General features: G+C 43.2%; 1 protein-coding gene across 1 annotated transcript in view; it reads left to right on the top strand.

Moving 5' to 3' along the window:
- The window catches only part of LOC147883031 (synaptotagmin-2-like), a 93,405-nt gene extending 75,706 nt beyond the window's left edge, over positions 1 to 17,699 (top strand). The window contains exon 14 of the mRNA XM_087399692.1: positions 17,318 to 17,699. Coding sequence (XP_087255818.1) covers positions 17,318 to 17,506 — 189 coding nt within the window. The 3' untranslated portion in view covers positions 17,507 to 17,699. The remainder of the gene's footprint in view (positions 1 to 17,317) is intronic.
- Positions 17,700 to 20,983: the final 3,284 nt, after the last annotated feature.

Here is a 20,983-nt window from a genome sequence, read left to right as displayed (position 1 = left end):
ACCAACAGCAATATCAGAGGCATCTGAAAAAATATGAAAGGGTAAAGACCAGTCAGGAGGCTGAAAAATGGGTGCCACCTGAAGCATTTTCTTCAGGCTCTTGAAAGCTTTTTCTTGCTCCTGACCCCATACAAACTGAACATTTTTCTTGGTTAACACCGTAAGAGGCAAACAAACATAAGATAAGTACTTCAAAAACTGATTATGCCACTTTATTTGTGCCAAAAAACGAAGAACTTCCTTCACATTTGTAGGAGCCTTGGCATTGTTGATAGCTTCCACTTTCTTCAAGTCAATTTGCATCCCCTGTTCTGAGATAACATGACCTAAAAACTTTCCTCTCCTGACAGCAAAAGCACATTTTAATGGATTGAGACTAAGACCAACTTCCCTGCACCGTTCAAAACATTTCCACAAATGGCATAAATGATCTTCTTCTTTACCAAAAACACTAAAATCGTCCAAAAGATCTTTTTCTTGATGAACAGGTCCTTTTGGTTCAATAGATTTAACTGTTTGTATATATGGTTGGAATGTCATTGCTGCCCTAAGGTCTGCTGGTAGCAACTTATATTCATGGAAATTTTGACACAACTCTTCAGCTGCTGAACTGTTATTATTAGGAGTCTTACCATGTGCTGAATCCTTATCCATATGAGCTGTAACTCCACTAGAGTGATAGGTCCTTCAGACAGAGGCCATAAAACCAACCGGTTCAGTTACATGTATAGGATGATCATCATTATCATCTGAACCCGAGTCTCCATCAATTTGGGGATCCACAGGTCTCTTCCCATCATAAATTTGGCTTCTCTTTAACTGGTTAAACCTTTTATTAAAAGTGGCAGACATGTTCTGCATCCTTTGGTCCATCCTCTGATTATTGGTCTTAATCTCATTAGGTAACTCCTTGAATATTTGTAGCATTGTGTCCATACAACTCTTTATGATTTGCTCTTGGTTAAGGGATGCTTGTACTTGAGGACTTGCTGCTAAATCCCCTTGAACATTGCCAACATGAGGATCATTGGTCTTAGAAACTACAGCCTGATCAAGCCTGATCATCAATTGGTTCCTTTTCTGAGATGAAATCAAGGATACCCATTGGTTGCTTACTAGCTTGACCAGTAGATCTCTTTACAGACATCTTCAATGACTAGAATCTAGAGTAAATGCACTGTCTTAAGCCCTAATCAAGAATCAGTACCAAAAGCCCCAAATGCTAGTCTTGCCCTAATTTCGCAGGTCAACTTTCAAAGAGAAAACTTGAAATTTCCCACTTGATTAGGCAATCCTTATGCCAAGATTGAACCAAAGAGCCAATCAGGAGTAGAAATTCGTAACATTACACCTGGATGGCGAAAAATTGCTAGACTTTTGGCGAATGACAATCCTGCACTAGCTGTTGCAACTGATTTTTGAAATTCTCAGTAATTAAAAACTAGCAATCACACTTTGTTAGTTGCATTCATGGATCTAGGCGACCATCTGCACTAAAGCTGACCCAAAATGGAGCTGTGCATCTGAAGTTCGCAGCAGTTTCTTCATGCCAGCTAGTCGAAATAGCTCATAACTCCTCCAAATAGTATCGGATCACCACCAGACTTAGGGAGCAGCCTTATGAGATTAGTGCGAATAGATCAAGCCAAGAAGCCTTAGTTTGGTGCAGGAAAACAGCAGATCGTCGCTTTCTTCAGTCTCTTGCACCAGAGAGAAAATTCACTTCAATGTTGACTAAATACTCCACCATTTTAGGATTCTCACACATAGAAATAATCAGGGAAGCAAGGGCTTTACACTGATGCAAGAAGCCTAAATTTTTGAGCACTTCGAAAATCAGGGTTTCTCAGAGCCTGCCATGTGGCAGCTCACGACAGAGAGCACTTCTGGCGCTGAATTTTTGTAGAGAGGTAGGCCCTAGGCTCAAGAGTAGATGCTTCAAATTTCAAAGTGATTGGAGTAAGAATTTTCCACAAATTCCCACGAAAAGTGCTCTGATACCAATGCAACAGGACTCCTCCTAACTAACAGTAAACATTACTAAGTTTAGTAGAATTTGCAGGAGAGTTAAGTAGTGTAGTACCTTATGTTTAGGAAAAGGGTAGGAGAAGAAGATCATGGGCTGGATCTTCAACAGGGACTTGTGAGGAGCTGCACAAGGACAGGAGGAAGTCAATCCTTTTTAGAATTCAGTTGAGTATTGAACTCTTGCTGTATATTCTATTTCAGTAATGAAGTCATGAATGAATTGCCAAGTATAACTAGAGCCCTTATATAGGTATGGCCCAGGGCAGTACAAAGCAGTATTGCTTATGGGATTATCTCCTAGGATGCCACGTGACAACTTATGGTATCCCCTAATAAAAGAAGGAAACACTTACAAGCCAATAAAGGCCTTTCTACTAATTTTTAGCCCAAGTAAAAAGTAACCCTCTGTTACATGTGGACGAGCTCGGCTACTCATTGCTCGGCGGAGGTGGAGGCACTTGTGCTTTCTTTTTAAGAAGTCGCTTTTGTTGGATTGGAATGTTAGGGTCCTTGGTGGCCTCTTTCTGTTGGCGTGTAATTACATTTACAGGTTTTGATACTACACTTGTCGGACCCAAACTTTGATGGTCCATCCGAATGATGTAGATTGGGACGTCAGGCTTAACCTCTATTTGTTGTGGGACTTTATTTTTCATGGGACAATCCATACAAGCATGTCCTACGCCACAATCTCTGCAGAGTGGTTGAAAAGTAGCGGGGCTACCACGATGAGGGCACTTTGCGATCCGGTGATTTTCTCCACAACCATAGCACTTGATTGGTGCTCGATATGTGTTGAGACATACTTGATTTACATAAACTGGTATTAGATCTTCTACACCTTCTACATAGTACACTGGGTACTTTGCTTCATACTCAAATGGCGAGTCTACTTCCTCGGCTTGTAATTGATGTATTGAAACTACCTGAGGAGCTGGATTTGGTGCTCTTGGATATGGTCGTGGATTCGGATTCCTGAGTAGTTATGGAACTTGTGTCCGAACGGAAACATGATTTAGCCTCAGAGTTGGGGGCGCTTGTGCAAGTGTCGGTTGCCTGTACACTGACATGGGTGCCACTTGGTATTGTTAATGTCGAGGTGGGTTGTTGCGCATGTTGAAGATGCAGCTATTTTCATCATGGCCGTCGATGATGTAGCACCACAACCTTGGCGGTGGATTTGCTTGTGCAGTGATCCTAGCTCTTAGGACCGGACACTCATTTGCTGTATGATTGGCCATGCAGTATGGACACTATACATTTTCTCGCCGTGGATATGTCTGAGTTGGCGGCTGAGACAAGTGAAGTTTTTGTTCCATGGCCTGCATCATGTCTTCTTTCAGCTTCATGGTCATGGCCTCTAGGCGATCTTCATTTGACGTTTTGGCAGTGGACTTGGATTTGTCCTTTTTTTAACGCTTATCTCGTGCACTAGATCTGTCATCACCACTGCTAGTATCAGAGTCGGTCATGCCATCCTCGATGTCAATGGTTGCCGCATGAGCAGCACTGAACGTTTCATAGCTGCTAATCTTTTTCATATCCTTTCGGATTTTCTTTCTTAGTCCTGCAATAAATCAGACCGTGAGGTACTTTGCATCGGGACGTGGGTCATATTTGGCGATTAATCTTTTCATCTTACCTAGGTACATGCGTACATCTTCTTGACGGCCTTATTCGATCTTGCTTAGAGAGCAGGATCATCTTGTCGCCTCTCCGTTTGAAAGCGTTTTTTAAATTCTGTTTGAAGCAAAGTCCCATGTGGCTCGCTCTTCCACTAGAAAGGTCTAGGTACCATTTAGACACTTCATCAATTAAGGCCATGGAAAACCAAGTTACCTTGGTTTCATGGGATTGATCTCCACCTGGCATCAAAATGCTAGAGGAAACGGGCTGGATCTCCCCTACCATTATATTTGGAAAGTTTCAGTTTTTCCAAGGTGCGCCTGTCTTGATTGTTATTATTTTTGCGATTAAAGAAATTGTCAGCCTCTGCATCGAGGTCGATATCCCCATCATCGTTGTGATGGCGTCCAGCCATGTTGTGGCGTGGAGGAGTTAAAGGGATTGCTTGAATTCCAGGGGGGGGATTCGAGGTAGAGGATTGTCAGAGGCGGTGATTGCGGAGAGGGGGGTTCCCGCACGGCGGTTGGAGGGGTTTGTGAGGCGAATGGGGGGAAAGGAGTGCGAGGGTGGAGGGGGGGTGAGGAGGATGTAGGGTGGAGGAGTGATGGAGGAAGGATAGAGGGAGGAGGTGGGAGGAGTCAGCGGGCGGGAGGGAGGTGTGTGGAGGCGGAAGTTGTACGGCGGGGCGGATGGGGAGGAGGAGCCGTAGGTGGAGGCGAGGCGGGCGGGGAGGAGGGGCCGCGGAAGTGGAGGTGAGCGCCGCCATTGGCGGGACGGGCGTTGCGTCGTCTTAGGTAGGCGCTGCGCACGGGCGTCGCTGTGGGCGCTTGGCCCCTTGGTAGAGCCCTTGCTTATAGGTAAGGGAAGGAGCGACCGTCGAGGGGAGGGTAGAGAGAGAGAGAGAGAGAGAGAGAGAGAGAGAGAGAGAGAGAGAGAGAGAAAGAAAGAAAGAAAGAAATTTTATTAAAGGTCCACGGAAGGCCATACATGGCCTATGGGACACAAAATCATCCGAAAGGAAAATACATCATCAACGATGCGCCAACTAGGTGGCCTAGAGAGAGAGAGAGAGAGAGAGAGAGAGAGAGAGAGAGAGAGAAAGTGTATTATTGTCCACTAAAGGCCAAAATGGGCCCATGGGACATCAAGAACTCTGCATACAAGATAGCACAAAATCAACGTGCCACAAAGAAGAGGCATCGTCGAATATCATGTAAGTGCTACGCAATACAATGCAAGTGAAAGTACATAATGTCAAATCTGAGCCTAAATACAAAGTAAACTAGATGCAAGGAAACCGCCCCTGGGTGCAAAATGGGGGGATGAGTACAATATGCCAATGCAAAGATACAAGTCCAGGTGTCACGGAGTCTGAGAACCAAAATATACTGGAAATCTTGTCCATCGACTCTGCCTCCTGCTATGAGAGTACAAATCTGAGCAAAGGTGAGGTGAGCGGCTGGTGGGGCGAGATCTCCATGAGTAAGTCTCCTTCGAAAAGCTGCCATCATCCTGGATCGTCTGGAGATGAAGCGACGAGTACGTCCCCTATGTAACAAGATCCTGCGGCGTCTACAAACCATCTCATATGTACATCCACAGAGTGGAGGCATGTGTCCTGTGTGAGCTCTGACCTCCTCGTGCTCCTCCTGGTCTCTGTCAGAGAGAGAGAGAGAGAGAGAGAGAGAGAGAGAGAGAGGGGGGGGGGGGAGGGAAAGAGAGAGAGAGAGAGAGACGGAAGAGAGGGAGAGGGAGAGAGAGAGAGAGAGAGAGAGAGAGTGATGGTGGAGGAGAAGGGGGGGAGGGGGAGATGGAGGAGGGAGGGGTGGAGGAGATGGAAGGGGGGGGTGTTGGAGGGTGGAGGGGGTAGTGGAGATAAAGGGGAGGGTGCTGGAGAGGGGAATGGTGGAGTTGGAGGGGGGGGAGGTGGAGTTGGAGAAGGGGGGTAGGGGGGGGTGAAGAAAGGGTGGTGGTGGAGGGAGAGGGTGGGGCGGGTGGAAGGGGTGGTGGAGATGGAGGGGAGGGTGGAAAGGGGGGTGGTGGAGATGGAGGGGGAGGGAGGTGGAGATGGAGTAGAGGTGTAGGCCACTCTATGGGCTATCCATAGGTGTCACTCATTCCTTGGTATGTGCCTTGTAGGCCTAGATATTATCAGTTAGGACCTATGGTACACTTAGTACTAGTTCCAGTTGGGACACCTAGTACATGTATGACACCCAGTTAGGGTTTCATCATATTAGGTGTATCTTTTGTATTCTTCATAACTTCAGCAATACAACTTCAGGAGCACGCTTTGCTTCTTGCCTCTGTCTCCTGTTGCTTCTGTTGTCCACTCCACCCAACAGTGGTATCAGAGCAGGTTACCATCACTTCATTGCTTCAGATCTGCCCCTCCCGCTTCCTCTTCTTGCTGGTTATCACTCTCAGGAGGCTTCCCATTGCCATTTTCTGGAGTTTCCAGCCATTGCTCGAAGTTTCGTCGCGGGAAAGTGCTTCAAATCTGATCTCCCATCCTTCTTGCTACTTCTCCAACCTAGGAGGACTCCATTCAAGCTGATTCAGCCTTCATTTGGGCCAAAACCGCCTGTTTTCTGTCAAAACCACCTGCTGCGTCAGAAAACCACTTCTTGCACACAACGGTTTTGACAAAGTGCAAACTTTTTGGCATAGCTGTGTTCTACAAGTCAGGACGCCCCTACTTGGTGCAAAAATCAGGTCAAAATCACTTTTCTGCTCCAAAACCACCTCCGGTTTTGCAAAAACCACTTCTGGTTTTAGGGTTTCGAAGACTGTTTTGGGTCAAATTTGGTACAGATCTGGTCGTCCTTCTCTTCTAGTTCCATCTGCCTTGGTCTTGCTGGATTTTGACATTCGTGGTCAAAACTACGACCATTTTGGTCAAAACTGCCCCGGTTTTGGTCAAAACAGCTTGTTTTTGAGTGGTTTTGTAGTTACAGCAGTAGTATTTGCTGTTGCAGACAAACATCTACTGGTGGAGAGTTGGTCAAAGCTGATTTACTGTGTGTTTGACCAGCGTTGACTTTTAGGGTTGACCGGTCAACTGGTTGACTGAAATTCCTGCATTCAATTTCAATTTTGCCTGGTACATTCAAATATTACTGGCAGATTTCAGTTGGTCATACAGTTGGTTTATGCTTTGAAAAGCCTTGAGGCTTACGCATTCAGTCACTGATATTCTCGGTTGAGAGCTTGAGGCTCCTGCTCTTTGCTTTTGTCATTCTTGTGCATTTGACTGCATAATGGCTAGTGGCAAAGATGATTTCTTTGGGGCCTTCGGTGCTGATGATAAGCTTGATGGGGTTAACTACCCTATGTGGTCATTCATGATGAAGCATGTCTTGGTGTCCAAGAACTTGTGGAATCTAGTGTCTGGCAATGAGCCTAGGCCCGTCAGGCAGGCCACACCTTCTTCCAGTGATGTTACATCCTCCTACTCAGGAGATGATACAGTGGGATGGCCGTGATGCTAAAGCACAGGCATTTATTGCTCTGTCCATCAAAAGAAGTATTGTTCCTCATATCAGATTATGCACTACTGCTAAGGACTCTTGGGATAAGCTTGCTTCTTTGTATCAGGTACGCAATGAGGCCCGTGTTGCCTATCTTCGCAAGCAGCTGAAGGATACTCGTCTGAATGAGAGTGATAATATGGATGCATATCTTACAGCTATCCAAGATTTAAAGGAGCAATTGGCTAATATTGATGAGGACATCCCTGACTCACAACTTGTATCAGGCACATTGTATGGGTTGCCTGACTCTTACCAAGGTTTTGCCACTACCTTGAGGTTGGTTGCCATGGGCAATGCCAACTACTATTCCTTTGATCAATTGGTTGCACTTTTACTGCAGGAAGAGCAGAGCCGTGTCAATCGGAATGCCAGTATGCACTCAGATCAAGCATTTGCAGCCAATGATCGGAATAAGGGAAGATTTCAAAAATCTGTCCCTAAAAATACAGCAAATAATCAGCCTTCTACTTCACCCTCTCAGGGTGATCAGAAGAAGAAAAAGAGGTGCAATTATTGCAGGAAGCCGGGCCATGAAATTGCTGAATGTAGGAAGAGGATTGCTTCTGAAAAGAAGAAGAAAGAAGCTGGACTTTCAGTCACAACTACCTCTGGCACTGATGCAAATACACATGAGCATGCTAATGAGCAAGCTAATTATGCCAGGGATCAGAATTGGGGCTTCATTGTTCAATGCCATTACAATCCTCCAGTGCATGATACAGGTTCACATGCTTGTATGGCAGTTTCAGCCTCTACATGGTTCTTTGACAGTGGTGCTTCTAAGCACATTACCTCCTGTAAAACTTTGTTTACTTCTCTTGCTGATGCCCCAAAGGGGGGTTCCGTGACATGTGCCAACAATGCATCTTATATTGTTAAGGGTATTGGGCAAGTGGCTGTTACATCAGATACAGGTAGTGTTGTCACTCTGGAGAATGTCTTGTATGTACCAGGCATACGGAAAAATCTGATATCTATTTCAGCCATAGCTACATGTGGATTTCGGATTGTCTTTGATGGGCATAGGTGTGCAGTCTATGACTTGAGTCATGCCGATGCTATCGTATTGACTGGTACTCTTCAGGGGGGCTTGTACAGCTTGGATGCATATGATAGATGCAATGACAGTTCAGCTCATGATGCTCATGCAGTTGATGCAGATGTTTTGCCTGATACTTACTTGTGGCATGAGAGGTTTGGGCATCTTAACTTTAATGCTATGGTAAAGTTGCCTAAAATGGTTGAAGATATGCCACAGATGCATATTCCTCATAAGCATGTATGTGAAGCTTGCTTGCTTGGCAAGATGCACCGCTTTGTCATACCTAAGGATGGTAGAGTTGGTGCATCACGCAAGCTATTCTTGATTCACAGTGATGTATGTGGTCCTATGCGGGCTGCTTCCATTGGAGGTTTCTATTATTTTGTGACATTTATTGATGACTTTACCAGGTATACTTGGATCTTTGCATTGAAGTCCAAGTCAGAGGTGCTTACCTGCTTCAAGCATTTCATTGCCTTGGCTGAAAATGATTCAGGCTTGAAGATTGCACATTTGAGATCAGACAGAGGTGGTGAATTTATGTCAGAGGAATTTGATGCTTACATGAAATCCCGTGGTATTCATCATGAGTGTACAGTGCCTTACACTCCTTAGCAAAATGGAGTTGCTGAGAGAAAGAATAGGACAGTTATGGAAATGGCCAGGTGTATGCTTAAGGGAAAGAATTTGCCCAATATGTTTTGGCTGGATGCAGTGATGTGTGCCAATTATGTGCTCAACAGGAGCCCCACCAAAGCATTGAAAACAATCACACCCTATGAGGCTTGGAAAGGACACAAGCCAACCATTTCTCACATGCGTACTTTTGGGTGTTTGGCCTATGCACATGTGCCTTCACAGAGGCGGACAAAGCTGGATGATAAGGCTATAAAATGTATATTTTTGGGATACAGTGCAGAGAGTAAGGGTTATAGACTTTATGAGCCTTCCACCAGGAGGGTAATTGTCAGTAGAGATGTCATCTTTGATGAGACATCCTCCATGCCCTTGCGGGACTGCAAAGTGCAGTCTACACTTGGTGTCTCAGATATTTTTGATAGTCTTGTGCCATTGCTTGGATCTGATGCCTCAGATGATGCACCACAGGGTTATTCTCCTCCACCTAATGCTCATTTACAGCCTACTACACAGTCCGGACAGCCACATGTTTTGACACAGATGCCACGTGCTACTGAGGACATTGTGGAAGAGGCAGTAGAGCAAGAATTGGCTGATATTAGACAGCCCAAAAGAGCACCTAGATGGCTCTTTGAAACTTTGAAGGACAACAAACTTGATGCTCCTTTGCAGGCCCGTACGAGAGCTGCAGCCAAAAGAGATTTGGCAAACTCGGTTGCTCATGCATTGATTGCTATCGCATTTGATGAGGAGCCTGTTTGTCACAAAGATGCCTTCTCAAATGAATTGTGGATGAAAGCCATGCAGGATGAATTGGACTCCATTCATGCAAACAAAACATGGGAGTTATGTGACTTGCCTGCAGGCAAACATGCAGTAGGGACTAAGTGGGTATACAAGGTCAAAAGAAAAGCTGGGTTCAGTTGACAGGTACAAAGCCCGTCTTGTGGCCAAAGGCTATGCTCAAAAAGAGGGCATTGATTATGAAGAGACCTTTGCTCCCACTTCACGCATCACTACCATTAGATGTGTTATTGCCCTGGCTGCCCGTAATAATTGGGAGGTGTATCAGTTGGATATAAAGACAGCATTTCTCAATGGTTTTTTGGCAGAGGAAGTCTATGTTGCTCAACCTCCAGGCTTTGAGGTTGAAGGGTCTGAACGCAAGGTATGCCGGCTTAAGAAAGCCTTATATGGATTGAAGCAGGCACCCAGGGCTTGGTATGACAGGATACACACTGATTTGCTCAGCCTAGGCTTTCAGAATAGTCCTACAGAAGTGACTTTATATATCCGCAAGAGGGGGGCAGATTTGCTGATTTTGATCCTCTATGTGGATGATATGATTCTCACTGGGCCACATCCCGAGAAAATTGCAGATTTCAAGCGGGAATTACAGCAGTCTTTTTCCATGACTGATCTTGGCCAGTTGCACTACTATTTGGGCATTCAATTTGCTCGATCTGAGGGGGGAATTGTGATGTCACAATCGAAGTACATTGGGCAACTTCTACATAGATTTCAGATGGAGGATTGTAAGCCTGTCTCCACCCCATTAGAGACTGGTTTTCATTTCTCTGCTGAAGATGGCAGTGGTCCATGTGATGCTACCTCCTATCAGCAAGCAGTTGGTTGTTTGCTTTATCTATGCCATACTCGGCCAGACTTGCAGTATGTGGTTTCTCAGTTGAGCAGATACATGCACAGTCCCACTCATCACCATTGGCATGCAGTGAAACGTGTCTTTAGGTACATCAAAGACACACAATACTTGGGCCTTTTCTACAGGGCTGATACTTCACTTATCATGCATGGGTTCACTGATAGTGATTGGGCTGGTTGCCAGGATACACGCAGATCCCACAGTGGCAGTTTTTGCGCGATTCGGTGAAGGATTTTCAGAGTTATTAATCTCTGTGTATTCGATTTCGTCTCTCTGTTATGCATTTTTCATACTAAGGTTTTGAAACCTTAGATTTATGCCACATGGCAGTGGATAAGTGTTGACTCCCATTTCTCACTCATCGGTTGGGATTTTGGAGTTCTGGCAGAAGAGAGATATTTGCAGATTTTCTTGCTGGTTCCGATTATGCAATGGCGCCCATGTTTTGAGGCATCTCAGGTTCTATTTTCAGTAGCGCTCATTATCGTGGGACTATGATTTCTTGAGCATACCTTATGCAGATCACTCTGGTTGCAGTTTGAGCAGTGTGCGCTCATTCGTGGTATGCATTGGGTTGCAATGGATGATTTATAGGCCATTTGGATGCATTGCGGTCCTTGTTGGATGCGCTGATAGGCCCAAATTGCCTTGTGGGATGCTATTTTTTTTATGGAGGCCTTGCACATGAATGCTATTTTAAGCTGAGGGACAGCTTTGACACATTGCAGGTGATGCACTGATAGTGCTATGCTCTCTTGGATGAGACATTATTGATGCATATGCCAGTGGACAGTGTTTATGCTTGAGTCATTTGGCACTTATTGGCATTTTCTTTTGGGCCAGATTTGCTCATATGGATGCATAGTATACGCACATGAGTCAGATGCATCTTTTGATGCTTTGAGCTTTGAATTTTGGTGATATTTCACTCTATTGTGGCATACACATTTGGGTGCACCTGGTATTTGGTGTGATTCTCTCTTGCAGGCACTAGCATTTGGGATTTTGCTTTATTTGCATCATGGCATCCTCTTCCATGCCTGAAAAGAAGTTTTTCAGCATTAAAAAGTTTGATGGGACAAACTTTTCTTTGTGGAAAGAACAGATAAGGGATGTGCTTATTCAAAAGAAGCAGATTAAACCCTTGGCAGGGATTGAAGCTAAGCCTGCAAATATGTCTGAGGATGATTGGAATGAGTTGGATGCATTAGCAAAGTCTACTATTAGACTTCATCTTGCAGAGTCAGTTTATTTCACAGTAGTAAATGAGCAGACTACGGAAGATTTGTGGAAGAAACTGTGTGCTACTTATGAAAAGGAAACTGCCTCTAATAAAGTTTACCTCATGAAGAGGTTATTTGAGCTGCAAATGAAGGAAGGGGTCTCCATTGCTTCTCACTTGAATGAATTCAATATTATTTTCAGCCAGCTTCAGGCTCAGAAAATGAATTTTGATGCGGAGACTAAGGCAATATTTCTCTTATGTTCATTGCCATCCTCATGGGATACCTTCCGTACAGCTGTCAGTAACTCTGCACCTAGTGGAGTACTGAAATTTGATGATGTTGTGGGTAGCTTGTTGGTCGAGGAGATTAGACGGAAGTCTATGGATGGCAACAAGCAGGATGCAGCCTTAAATGTGCAAAGGGGCAGATCACAGTTCAGGGGGAAGTCCCAAGAAAGAGGGAAGTCTCGTAGCAACTCCAGGGCACGGAACATTGAGTGTTACCATTGTGGCAAGAAGGGCCATATGAAAAAGGATTGCTACAAGTTGAAAAGAGAGCAAAAGGATAAGAAAAAGAATGCAAATTGGGGTGCAAATCAAAAGGAAGAGAGTCCAAGGGAGGACAAAGGAAAAGTGAAGATCGAGGAGTCCGATGGTGACATCAAGTTGTCTTATGTTCCCACTGAGGACAACTTGGCAGATCTATTCACTAAGGCTCTTCCACGGCCTAAGTTTGAAGCTTTTTGACAAGCTTTACACTTGGTCCCTTTTGTTACGTGATCTGCCTTCTCTGTACAGTCATAGGTTGCTATATCCACATTGGATGAATTGGTGCAACCATGACCTAGTCTTTCAGGTATCTTGAGACGTTTCCAGGATACTTCAGCCCATACTGTCGAGGGGGGTTTGTAGGCCACTCTATGGGCTATCCATAGGTGTCACTCATTCCTTGGTATGTGCCTTGTAGGCCTAGATATTATCAGTTAGGACCTATGGTACACTTAGTACTAGTTTCAGTTGGGACACCTAGTACATGTATGACACCCAGTTAGGGTTTCATCATATTAGGTGTATCTTTTGTATTCTTCATAACTTCAGCAATACAACTTCAGGAGCATGCTTTGCTTCTTGCCTCCGTCTCCTGTTGCTTCTGTTGTTCACTCCACCCAACAAGAGGGGGGCATGGGGGCATGGGTGGAGGGAGAGATGGAGGAGGGGGAGGGTGGTGGAGATGGAGGAGGGGGAGGGAAAGGAGTGGTGGTGGATGGGGAGATGGAGGAGGAGGGGAGGGTGGTGGAGATGGAGGAGGAGGAAAGGGGGGGGAGGAAATGAAGGGAGGGGGGAGAAAAAGAGGGAGGAGAGTGGAGGGAATGGTGGTGGTGGAGAGGGGAATGGTGGAGGGGGAGGGCGAAAAAGAAAAAAGTAAAAACTTGATGGACGGAAAACTTTGACGGAAATTCAAAGGGGGGAAGGTATGGTCACCTGAACGCTCTCCAAGTCTTTCTCGATGTAACGGGATTGTTGAGGATCAATGGACGGTGGGTGGATGGCTAGGTTATCGCTGCGAGATGGGCTTGAACTAACTTACCATGTAAGGATGGGAGTAGGGTGGTGGTCGATGGAGAGGGAGGAGTGTCTTGTGTAGGGCTCAGAATGGGAAAGAGAATGGACACAAGATGTGAAAGAAAAAGTATAAGAGGGATGGGCGCTCTTTTATAGGGAAGGAGGGGGAGCTGTGGATTTAGTCAAACACATGTGCATCTTTGAATTTGTCCACGTTTGACTAGGGAGGTGGTTTTAATTTTTCTTTTGGGTTATGGCATTTAGAATCTTTAATCATTGATTGCCCATAACTTTTGGTGGTTGTGTCAGAATGTGCTTCCGTGAAAAGGAGAAATATTCAGAATTTCAAGCTCTACACTCTGACAACCATCCCATGGTTTGATTTATTCCTTAAGGTGCTGTTTTTTTAGAAAACATGCATTTTTCTAAACCGGTAATGAAGAGTTTCAGCTATGAATTATTTTTTTAATATTTTTTACTTGAGTTGGAAAAATTTTAGCTCTCCTAGCTCTTGAGTGATATGTTCATGAAAGTTCAAAGTAGTTTGTTTTTTACTCATACCTGCGTATGTTTTCTCTTTACTTGAGACGCTAGTCTCCCCAGCAGCGGCACCAAATGTTGGTTCTTTCCCACGGCTTCCGTAAGAAGAGCAGGGTTTTCTCAGTATGCAGGGTTCCGAGGCTTTTTGTCACCTACATATATATCGGGGTTGTCGTTTGTAGTATACGTGTAGCTTAGGACCTCGAGTCGTGTTTCGGTAAGAGACGTAGGCCTAAGTGTGGTAAGCAAATATAGTGCATGCATGTGTAAAAGGAACGTGTATCATCATGTTTGAGGTAATGAAGACTTTTGTCTTCATTGGGGGTTGCAGGATTTAGGAGAAGTTTAAGGGTTAGAAAGAGGTTCTAGAGTTTAGGAGGAGGTTCCAAGGTTTAGAAAGAGGTTCTAGAGTTTAGAAGAGGTTCAAGGGTTAGAAGGAGGTTTTAAGGTTTAGAAGGAGGTTCCAGAGTTTAGAAGAGGTTCCAGGGTTAGGAGGATCCAAGGTTCAGGGTAGAGTACATGTTGGAGAACTCGTCTCCCTCGTAGATCATGAAGGTTAAGGGTTGAGGAACTAAGGGTTTAGGGAGAGCATAGGAGTGGGAGAGGAAGAAGATGTAAGAGCATGGGGAAAAGAAGAGAGGAGACAGGAGGAGGAGGAGGGAGAAGGAGGAGGAGGAGGAGGACGGAGGAGAAGAAGGGAGGAGGAGGAGGAGGAGGAGGAGGAGGAGGGAGGAGGAGAGAGAGAGGATGGGTTGCAAGGTTGGAGGAGAGGGGAGGAGGAGTTGCAAGGTTAGGACATGCTTTTGGACGTGGAGTGTAAGGAAGCATGGACACTTCAGACAATTGCTTGGAATACCAAAGTAGAACTCAACACAATGCCACAAAGAGTGTGCGCTTCATTTCATTATGGGGTATTTATACAAGTTGGAGAGCTTCTCTCTCTACATGTAGGAATTGTAAGACATTCTCTCTCTACATGTAGAATTTGCATGTAGGAGTCGCATGTTGCATGTTGCATGTTGAACTCGCATGTAGAAATCGCATGTAGGACTTGCATGTAGAACTCGCATGTAGAACATGCATGTAGGAATCGCATGTAGAACTCGCATGTAGGAGTTGCATGTAGAACTCGCATGTAGGAGTCGCATGTAGAACTCACATGTAGAACATGCAGGTTGGATTTCTAAGAGAGATTATTTCTAGCCTTATGCAAGTACAAGCGGAGCTTTGCCACTACTCTACACACACATTTTGTTTTACCTAAGTCCATGTTGGCACAGAGACAACACATTTATTACATGATGTTGATCTCCTTGTACTATCATAGGTTGCTATATCTATCTTGGACAAACGTGTGCAACCATGATATAGTTTTCAAGTATACCTAAGATGTATCCAGGATACTTCAGCCATACCATGGAGTTTGTTAGGACTTAGGGCTAGTTAGGACAATTAGTCCTAGTCCTAGTCAACCAATTGACTTTGGGACTATATATTTGCCACTCTTGTACTTTCTTCATTACCATTTGCAAGTACAATTCGTTTCCTCAGTTGTTATTTGCTTCCATATCAAACATGCAACTCTCAAGTTAGACAATGGCCAAGCCAAAGATGACAAGGGGCTATGTACTGAGTACATTGCACATCCCGGGGCCCCGATCTTGGCAAAGCTATTCAACGAAGTAGTTTGCATGAGTTTCCCTCACACCTGGACTCTTAACATCATTATCCCAATCCATAAGGTAGGAGATCCCATGAACCCGAAAAACTATAAGACCATCATGATTGGACATGTTGTGTACACGATCTATGCATCAACACTTAACATCCATGTTACTGGGTTTGCAGAGGCAAGCTTCAAGACATATCATATTTCAGAGAGAAGGCAGCAAGAGTCAAGATTCTAGACAAACAAATAAGTTGAAGGGTACAAGGATCTGGATATGTGAAGAGCTCACTCCAACTCAGCTCAAACAAAGCAATAGTGAACACACTAAGCGATGATGCATGGAAAGATGGCAAATGGGCAGTCTATTGAGACGGCCAAGCATTAAATAAGGATGTCAAATCCAAACCTAAAGACTCTCGGTCTTAAACTGATATAATGAAGGCCTCTCTATGATAGGATTAGAATATAGATGTGTGCTATAATAACCTCGAGCTGAGATATCATGTGCACTCCTCGACTCTCTGATACTCAGAGAGACGACCCAACAGACACAGATACAAGACATTTTGGCAGCCCATAGGAGAGCCACCGTGGCACTTGGCTATGTATTTTGACTCCGAGTTTAGCTTAGTACTCAGCAAAGGGGCTTAGCGAGCCTTCTGCTTCAGCCCACAGTGGCTTGTATGAGTTGCTCTATGATTGTATGAGTTACTCATACAGTGGCTTGTATGATTTGCTCTATGATTGTACTTTGTCTCATAGGCATGTGAGGCCTCCCAAAGACGGTAATACATCTCTCTCTCTCTCTCTCTCTCTTCGTGCATACATTCATACATACATATATATGTGTGTGTGCGCACACGCGCGTATACATATTTCTATATCCACAGAAATACATCTCTCTCTCTCTCTCTCTCTCTCTCTCTCTCTCTTCGTGTATACATTCATACATACATACCTATATATATGTGCGTGTGTGCGCGCGTGTACATATATCTATATGCACAGAAATGTGCTACTGGCATTTCTGCTTAGAGATGCTTTTCAGTTGTGTACATAGTTGAAGCTACAGCTCCCCAATTCTTATATTTTGTTTACATTTTGGACAGAGAAACTTTAAGAAGGGCAGATGTTCTTGTAAGTTGACCTAGCTAGGATCAGCTCTTTCACCCCTCTAAGAAGGGAAGATAATAGAGCCACAAGCTACTGTTTTATGGCCAACAGTTCTTACTGGGAGAGCGTCAAATTTGCAGGATATGCCTCTCAAAGTTCTTATCGGACTTGAGAAAATGAATCTGCTGAGATAAAATCCTTTTCCCTGTAGAATTTTATGACTCACATCTTGTGATGCATTCAAATGTGACAGATAGTATAGCCTCTCACGTCTATCATTAAGTCAAACAAGGCATTGTCATTGACCTTTGTGTGATCTATGTTCATTTAGTGCAGCCGCAGGAAGTCCTCTTCTTTTTGTGTCTGAACACTTACGGGTTATAAACTGGGAAACCAATGTCTACCATGGGCCTTGGAGAGCATGTCAGGAGATGAGAGAGTCTAAAGATCTACGAGTGTTGAGGAATAAAAACAACACGAGATTATTGCTTAGTTTAAGTAGGCCAGTCTGCTCAAACGAAGCTGGAAATGAGCAGCCTAGGTGGACGCTTGTGCCCATGCTGTTTGGATGGAGCTGACATTAAACATGTATTAATAAAACGGATTTTTTTTTGTCAAAGAAAAGCAAGGTGGGATGTCAAACTGCAGATTCACTGATATCAAAGATGGGATGCAGGTACGCACTCTGTTAAAGAAGATGCGCATCTCGGCAGGTCACGGGGACACAGAGCTAATATGCAAAAATCTTGAGGAAATAGAAATGGCAGAAGCTGAAAAAGGTGCTCATATGTTGCGACTTATAAAAGAAAAGGACCTGCTTCTTGGAAAGATAAAGGATCTTGGAAAAGCTATGGAAGGCATATAAAATTATTTCCAAAGCAGCTCAAATATTAAAGTCCTTATCATTTTGCAGCATGTATTTTGGTTTCAATAACATCTTCATTTAGATTACTGTAATTACGCCAGGGAATGTATCTTTGTAAAAGAGGGATCATTTTGATCAGAACAAGATATTTCTATCCTCTCTCAGGTATATATAAATGGGACTTGATTTTTCATTCATTGTCATCTATCTCCTTGAAGTCGTTAGCTTTTTGCCCTTCCCTCAATTTATTCTTCCCTTTCGATCCAGGCTTAGGATGATAGATCAGATTTCACCTTGTACCTGATTTTTTCAACAATGACATACAGTTAAGTCTTGGCGAGCAAATTTGCACATTTACTCAGCCTTTTCTTTTTTAAAGATTCATCCCCCATGCAAGTTGAAGCTTTTATATTGTGCTTCTTCTCGCTGACGTTGAGCTCTTCGTAAAATTTTGTTAAATGCTTTATGATTTGAGAGATTTAAAAATGTGAAAAGTTGCTGGTGCTCACTTTTGTTTTCAGAGACACATGTGAAAGCCAATTCATTCCAATCTTCAAAGGAGCTTTATGCGTGCCGTCATTGTGAGTTTAATTGATGACACAATATTTAACACATGAAAAAACCAATGACATCGCATTAGTCAATTCAATTAGATGTGGTGTTTACTTGATAGAAATGTGGTGTTTACTTGATAGAAATGAGTATATTGTGTCTAATATATGATGCCAGGTCAAGGTGTAGATCTAATTAATGATGTGATGTATAGCAACGAGTTATCTTCGGACTTTGTGATTGCCATGTATCTAATCAATTACGTCAATGCAACCTCATTTAAATCGAGAACACTAACTTACAACAATAAAATGTTTTGGAGTGTGGAAACGAGTAATGTTTTGGAGTCTTCAAACGGTTCCTTTAAAATCTTATTAAATTTGCATTGTTTTGAAAAAAGTGGTGATTTTGTTGAGTGTTCCACACGAGGAAAAAACACCCCAGTTTTGTGATTAACCCTCTTTTTGGCACATTGTCACCAGAAACGTTTCAAAATGTAGAAACATGAAACGTTTCAAAAACAGTAAGTTTTGAAATGCGTGGTTGTTGTATAATATCTCCCGCATGTATATGGTATGTTCAAATGTGCTAAACATGTAGAATTTTCGATAATACTGCCCTTGATAATGGCATAGGAAGCATTAAAGTATGAAATGTGTATTGTAAATTTTATATCCAACTGTTTCTCTAGAGCTCAAAAATGTCAATGCCATGGCTCATGAAACCCATTATCCAACAAGAAATCCAAATAACATGACTTATAAGTGTGAGCCAATTGCATAAACAATGAACAATAATGCAAAGACCATAAATGATCAACAACTAGATAGTCCCTCATATATATCATTCAGCAGAGAATTGTTAACAATATTGTATAGACTAGACATGCCACGGCACATGAATTAACTAGGCTTTGTATCTTTAAATTTTCAAACGTTCTTTGTGGAAGACATATTCAAAACATTTTGAAACGATTCTTTCACAAAGAAACACATTTTTTTTTACTGTATTGGCATTGTTTGTCGTTCATTCGGCCCAAGTTTTGCTAAACTGGGCATTAGGGTTGGGCAAACATCATTTTAACCAATGGACTCCATTTGATCCTTCCAGTCAATCATGGATGGTGTTTTTTGGCACGTATAACCACGAGAGCCAATTTTCACTAAATTGGCCATGTAAGGTAAAAGCGTGCAAGTCCATAGGCATTAATGAAAATCTTGGCTCAAGGCCATTTAACCATTGGAATCTAATCACTGCACCAATTCAACCAATATGGCCTTTTTTGGCACGACCAAATGAGCCATTTTTCACTAGATTTACTATATAGAGGTAAAATTCGTCTAGGTGGGCAATGAGTGTGTAAGGCCCTAGGCCTCAATGGGATTAGGCTTGGATCAAGGTCATTTAAACTTTGGAATCCTAGGTCAAATGAGCCAATTTTCACCTAGTTGGTGATGTGTGATGGGAAAAGAGGCTACGATCTTTTCTAATTATTTCTACCACGCTCTTTTCCAATAATTTCTAAGTTGAATAAGCCAATTTTCATTGTGAGGTGGGCAAAGAATATATTGTTGGGAGAAGAGCGTATAAGTTTGTAAAACTCTATGGGGTTAAAATTAACCCAAGTTCATTTAACCATTAGAATCCATTTATGTCTCTAATTTGATCATGCATTGTCTTTTTTATAAAGCTCTTTTCATACCACACAGATTAATTTTCACTAATTTCGCCATGTGGGTTGGGATAAGGACTATCTAGTTGCTCAGCAAGTACGCAAGATCCTTTACCTTAAATGGATCAAGGCCGTTCAACCAGTAGGATCAATTTCCTCATGAATTCAATCGAGATATCTTCTTTAGCTGTTTCTAAATCAAATTTGTCCAACTTTTACTAATTAGCCATTTGCATTGTGTAAAGGCCATCCACTTGGCCAAATAGTGCACGATGACCTAGGTCTTCATGGTGTTGATCTTGGACTCAAGCCGTTTAACCATTTGAGTCCATTTGATCTTGGACTCAAGCTGACATCTTTTAGATTTGTCTCTGATAGTGCATTCATCACTGTCGAAGATGACTTTGTAATGTGTTCCGTCATTTGACCTACTGACAAAAGGTTCTTGCTGAGCTTTGGAACATAGAGCACATCTTTTTGTACCAGTAAAATTGTTCATAGGGATAACACCTGTCCCTTGAACTGGATTCGGTGTATTGTCTGTTGTGTAGATGACATTCTTCTGACCTTCTAATGGTTTCATCTCTGTGAACCATTCTTGATGATTTGTCATATGAGATGATGCACCGCTGTCGATGTACCAAGGATCCTGTTCCACTTGGTTGACTTGATAACTGTAATTCTCTTTGGGATTGAAATCAGTGTCTAGGTGCATTGGATCAGTCTGATGCAATTCCTCACTTGCAAGAAACATATTTCCATGTTCATTTGCAAAATGACTGTGACTAGAATGTCCACCATGATGATTTCCTCTTCCTTGAGAATTCCCTCGATTACTGCTGGATTGACCGCCTTGATCGTACTACTTCTTGCGGCAATCTCTTTCATAGTGTCCAAACTTGTGGTAGTAGTTGCACTGAATGTTTGACACATTGGTGGATGCATTCCCTTGACCTTGAAATCTTCCTCGATTGGAATGATTTCCTCTTTGCTGATTTTGATGTTGCTGAGGATGAAGCTGATGCTGATGCTGATGCTGATGCTGATTCTGACTATGATTTTGTTGATGATGACCACTTTTCTGATATGATCTACCTCTGTTTCTGCGTTTGCCTCTGCTTTTGTCTGAAGCTATGAATGCCTGATCATTAGAATGACCTTTACGTGCTTGAATGGCCTGAGTCCTGAGTTCTTCTCCAAGTAGGACTGACTGAAGTTCTTCCAGTGTCAGAATTTGCCGTTGGATGGCAATA

The sequence above is a fragment of the Dipteris shenzhenensis genome, chromosome 28 (genome assembly GCF_047967505.1).
Source record: "Dipteris shenzhenensis isolate YYH24624 ecotype China chromosome 28, Dip_SZ_1.0, whole genome shotgun sequence".
Taxonomy (NCBI): domain Eukaryota; kingdom Viridiplantae; phylum Streptophyta; class Polypodiopsida; order Gleicheniales; family Dipteridaceae; genus Dipteris; species Dipteris shenzhenensis.
This window is presented reverse-complemented; position numbering and strand designations above follow the sequence as displayed.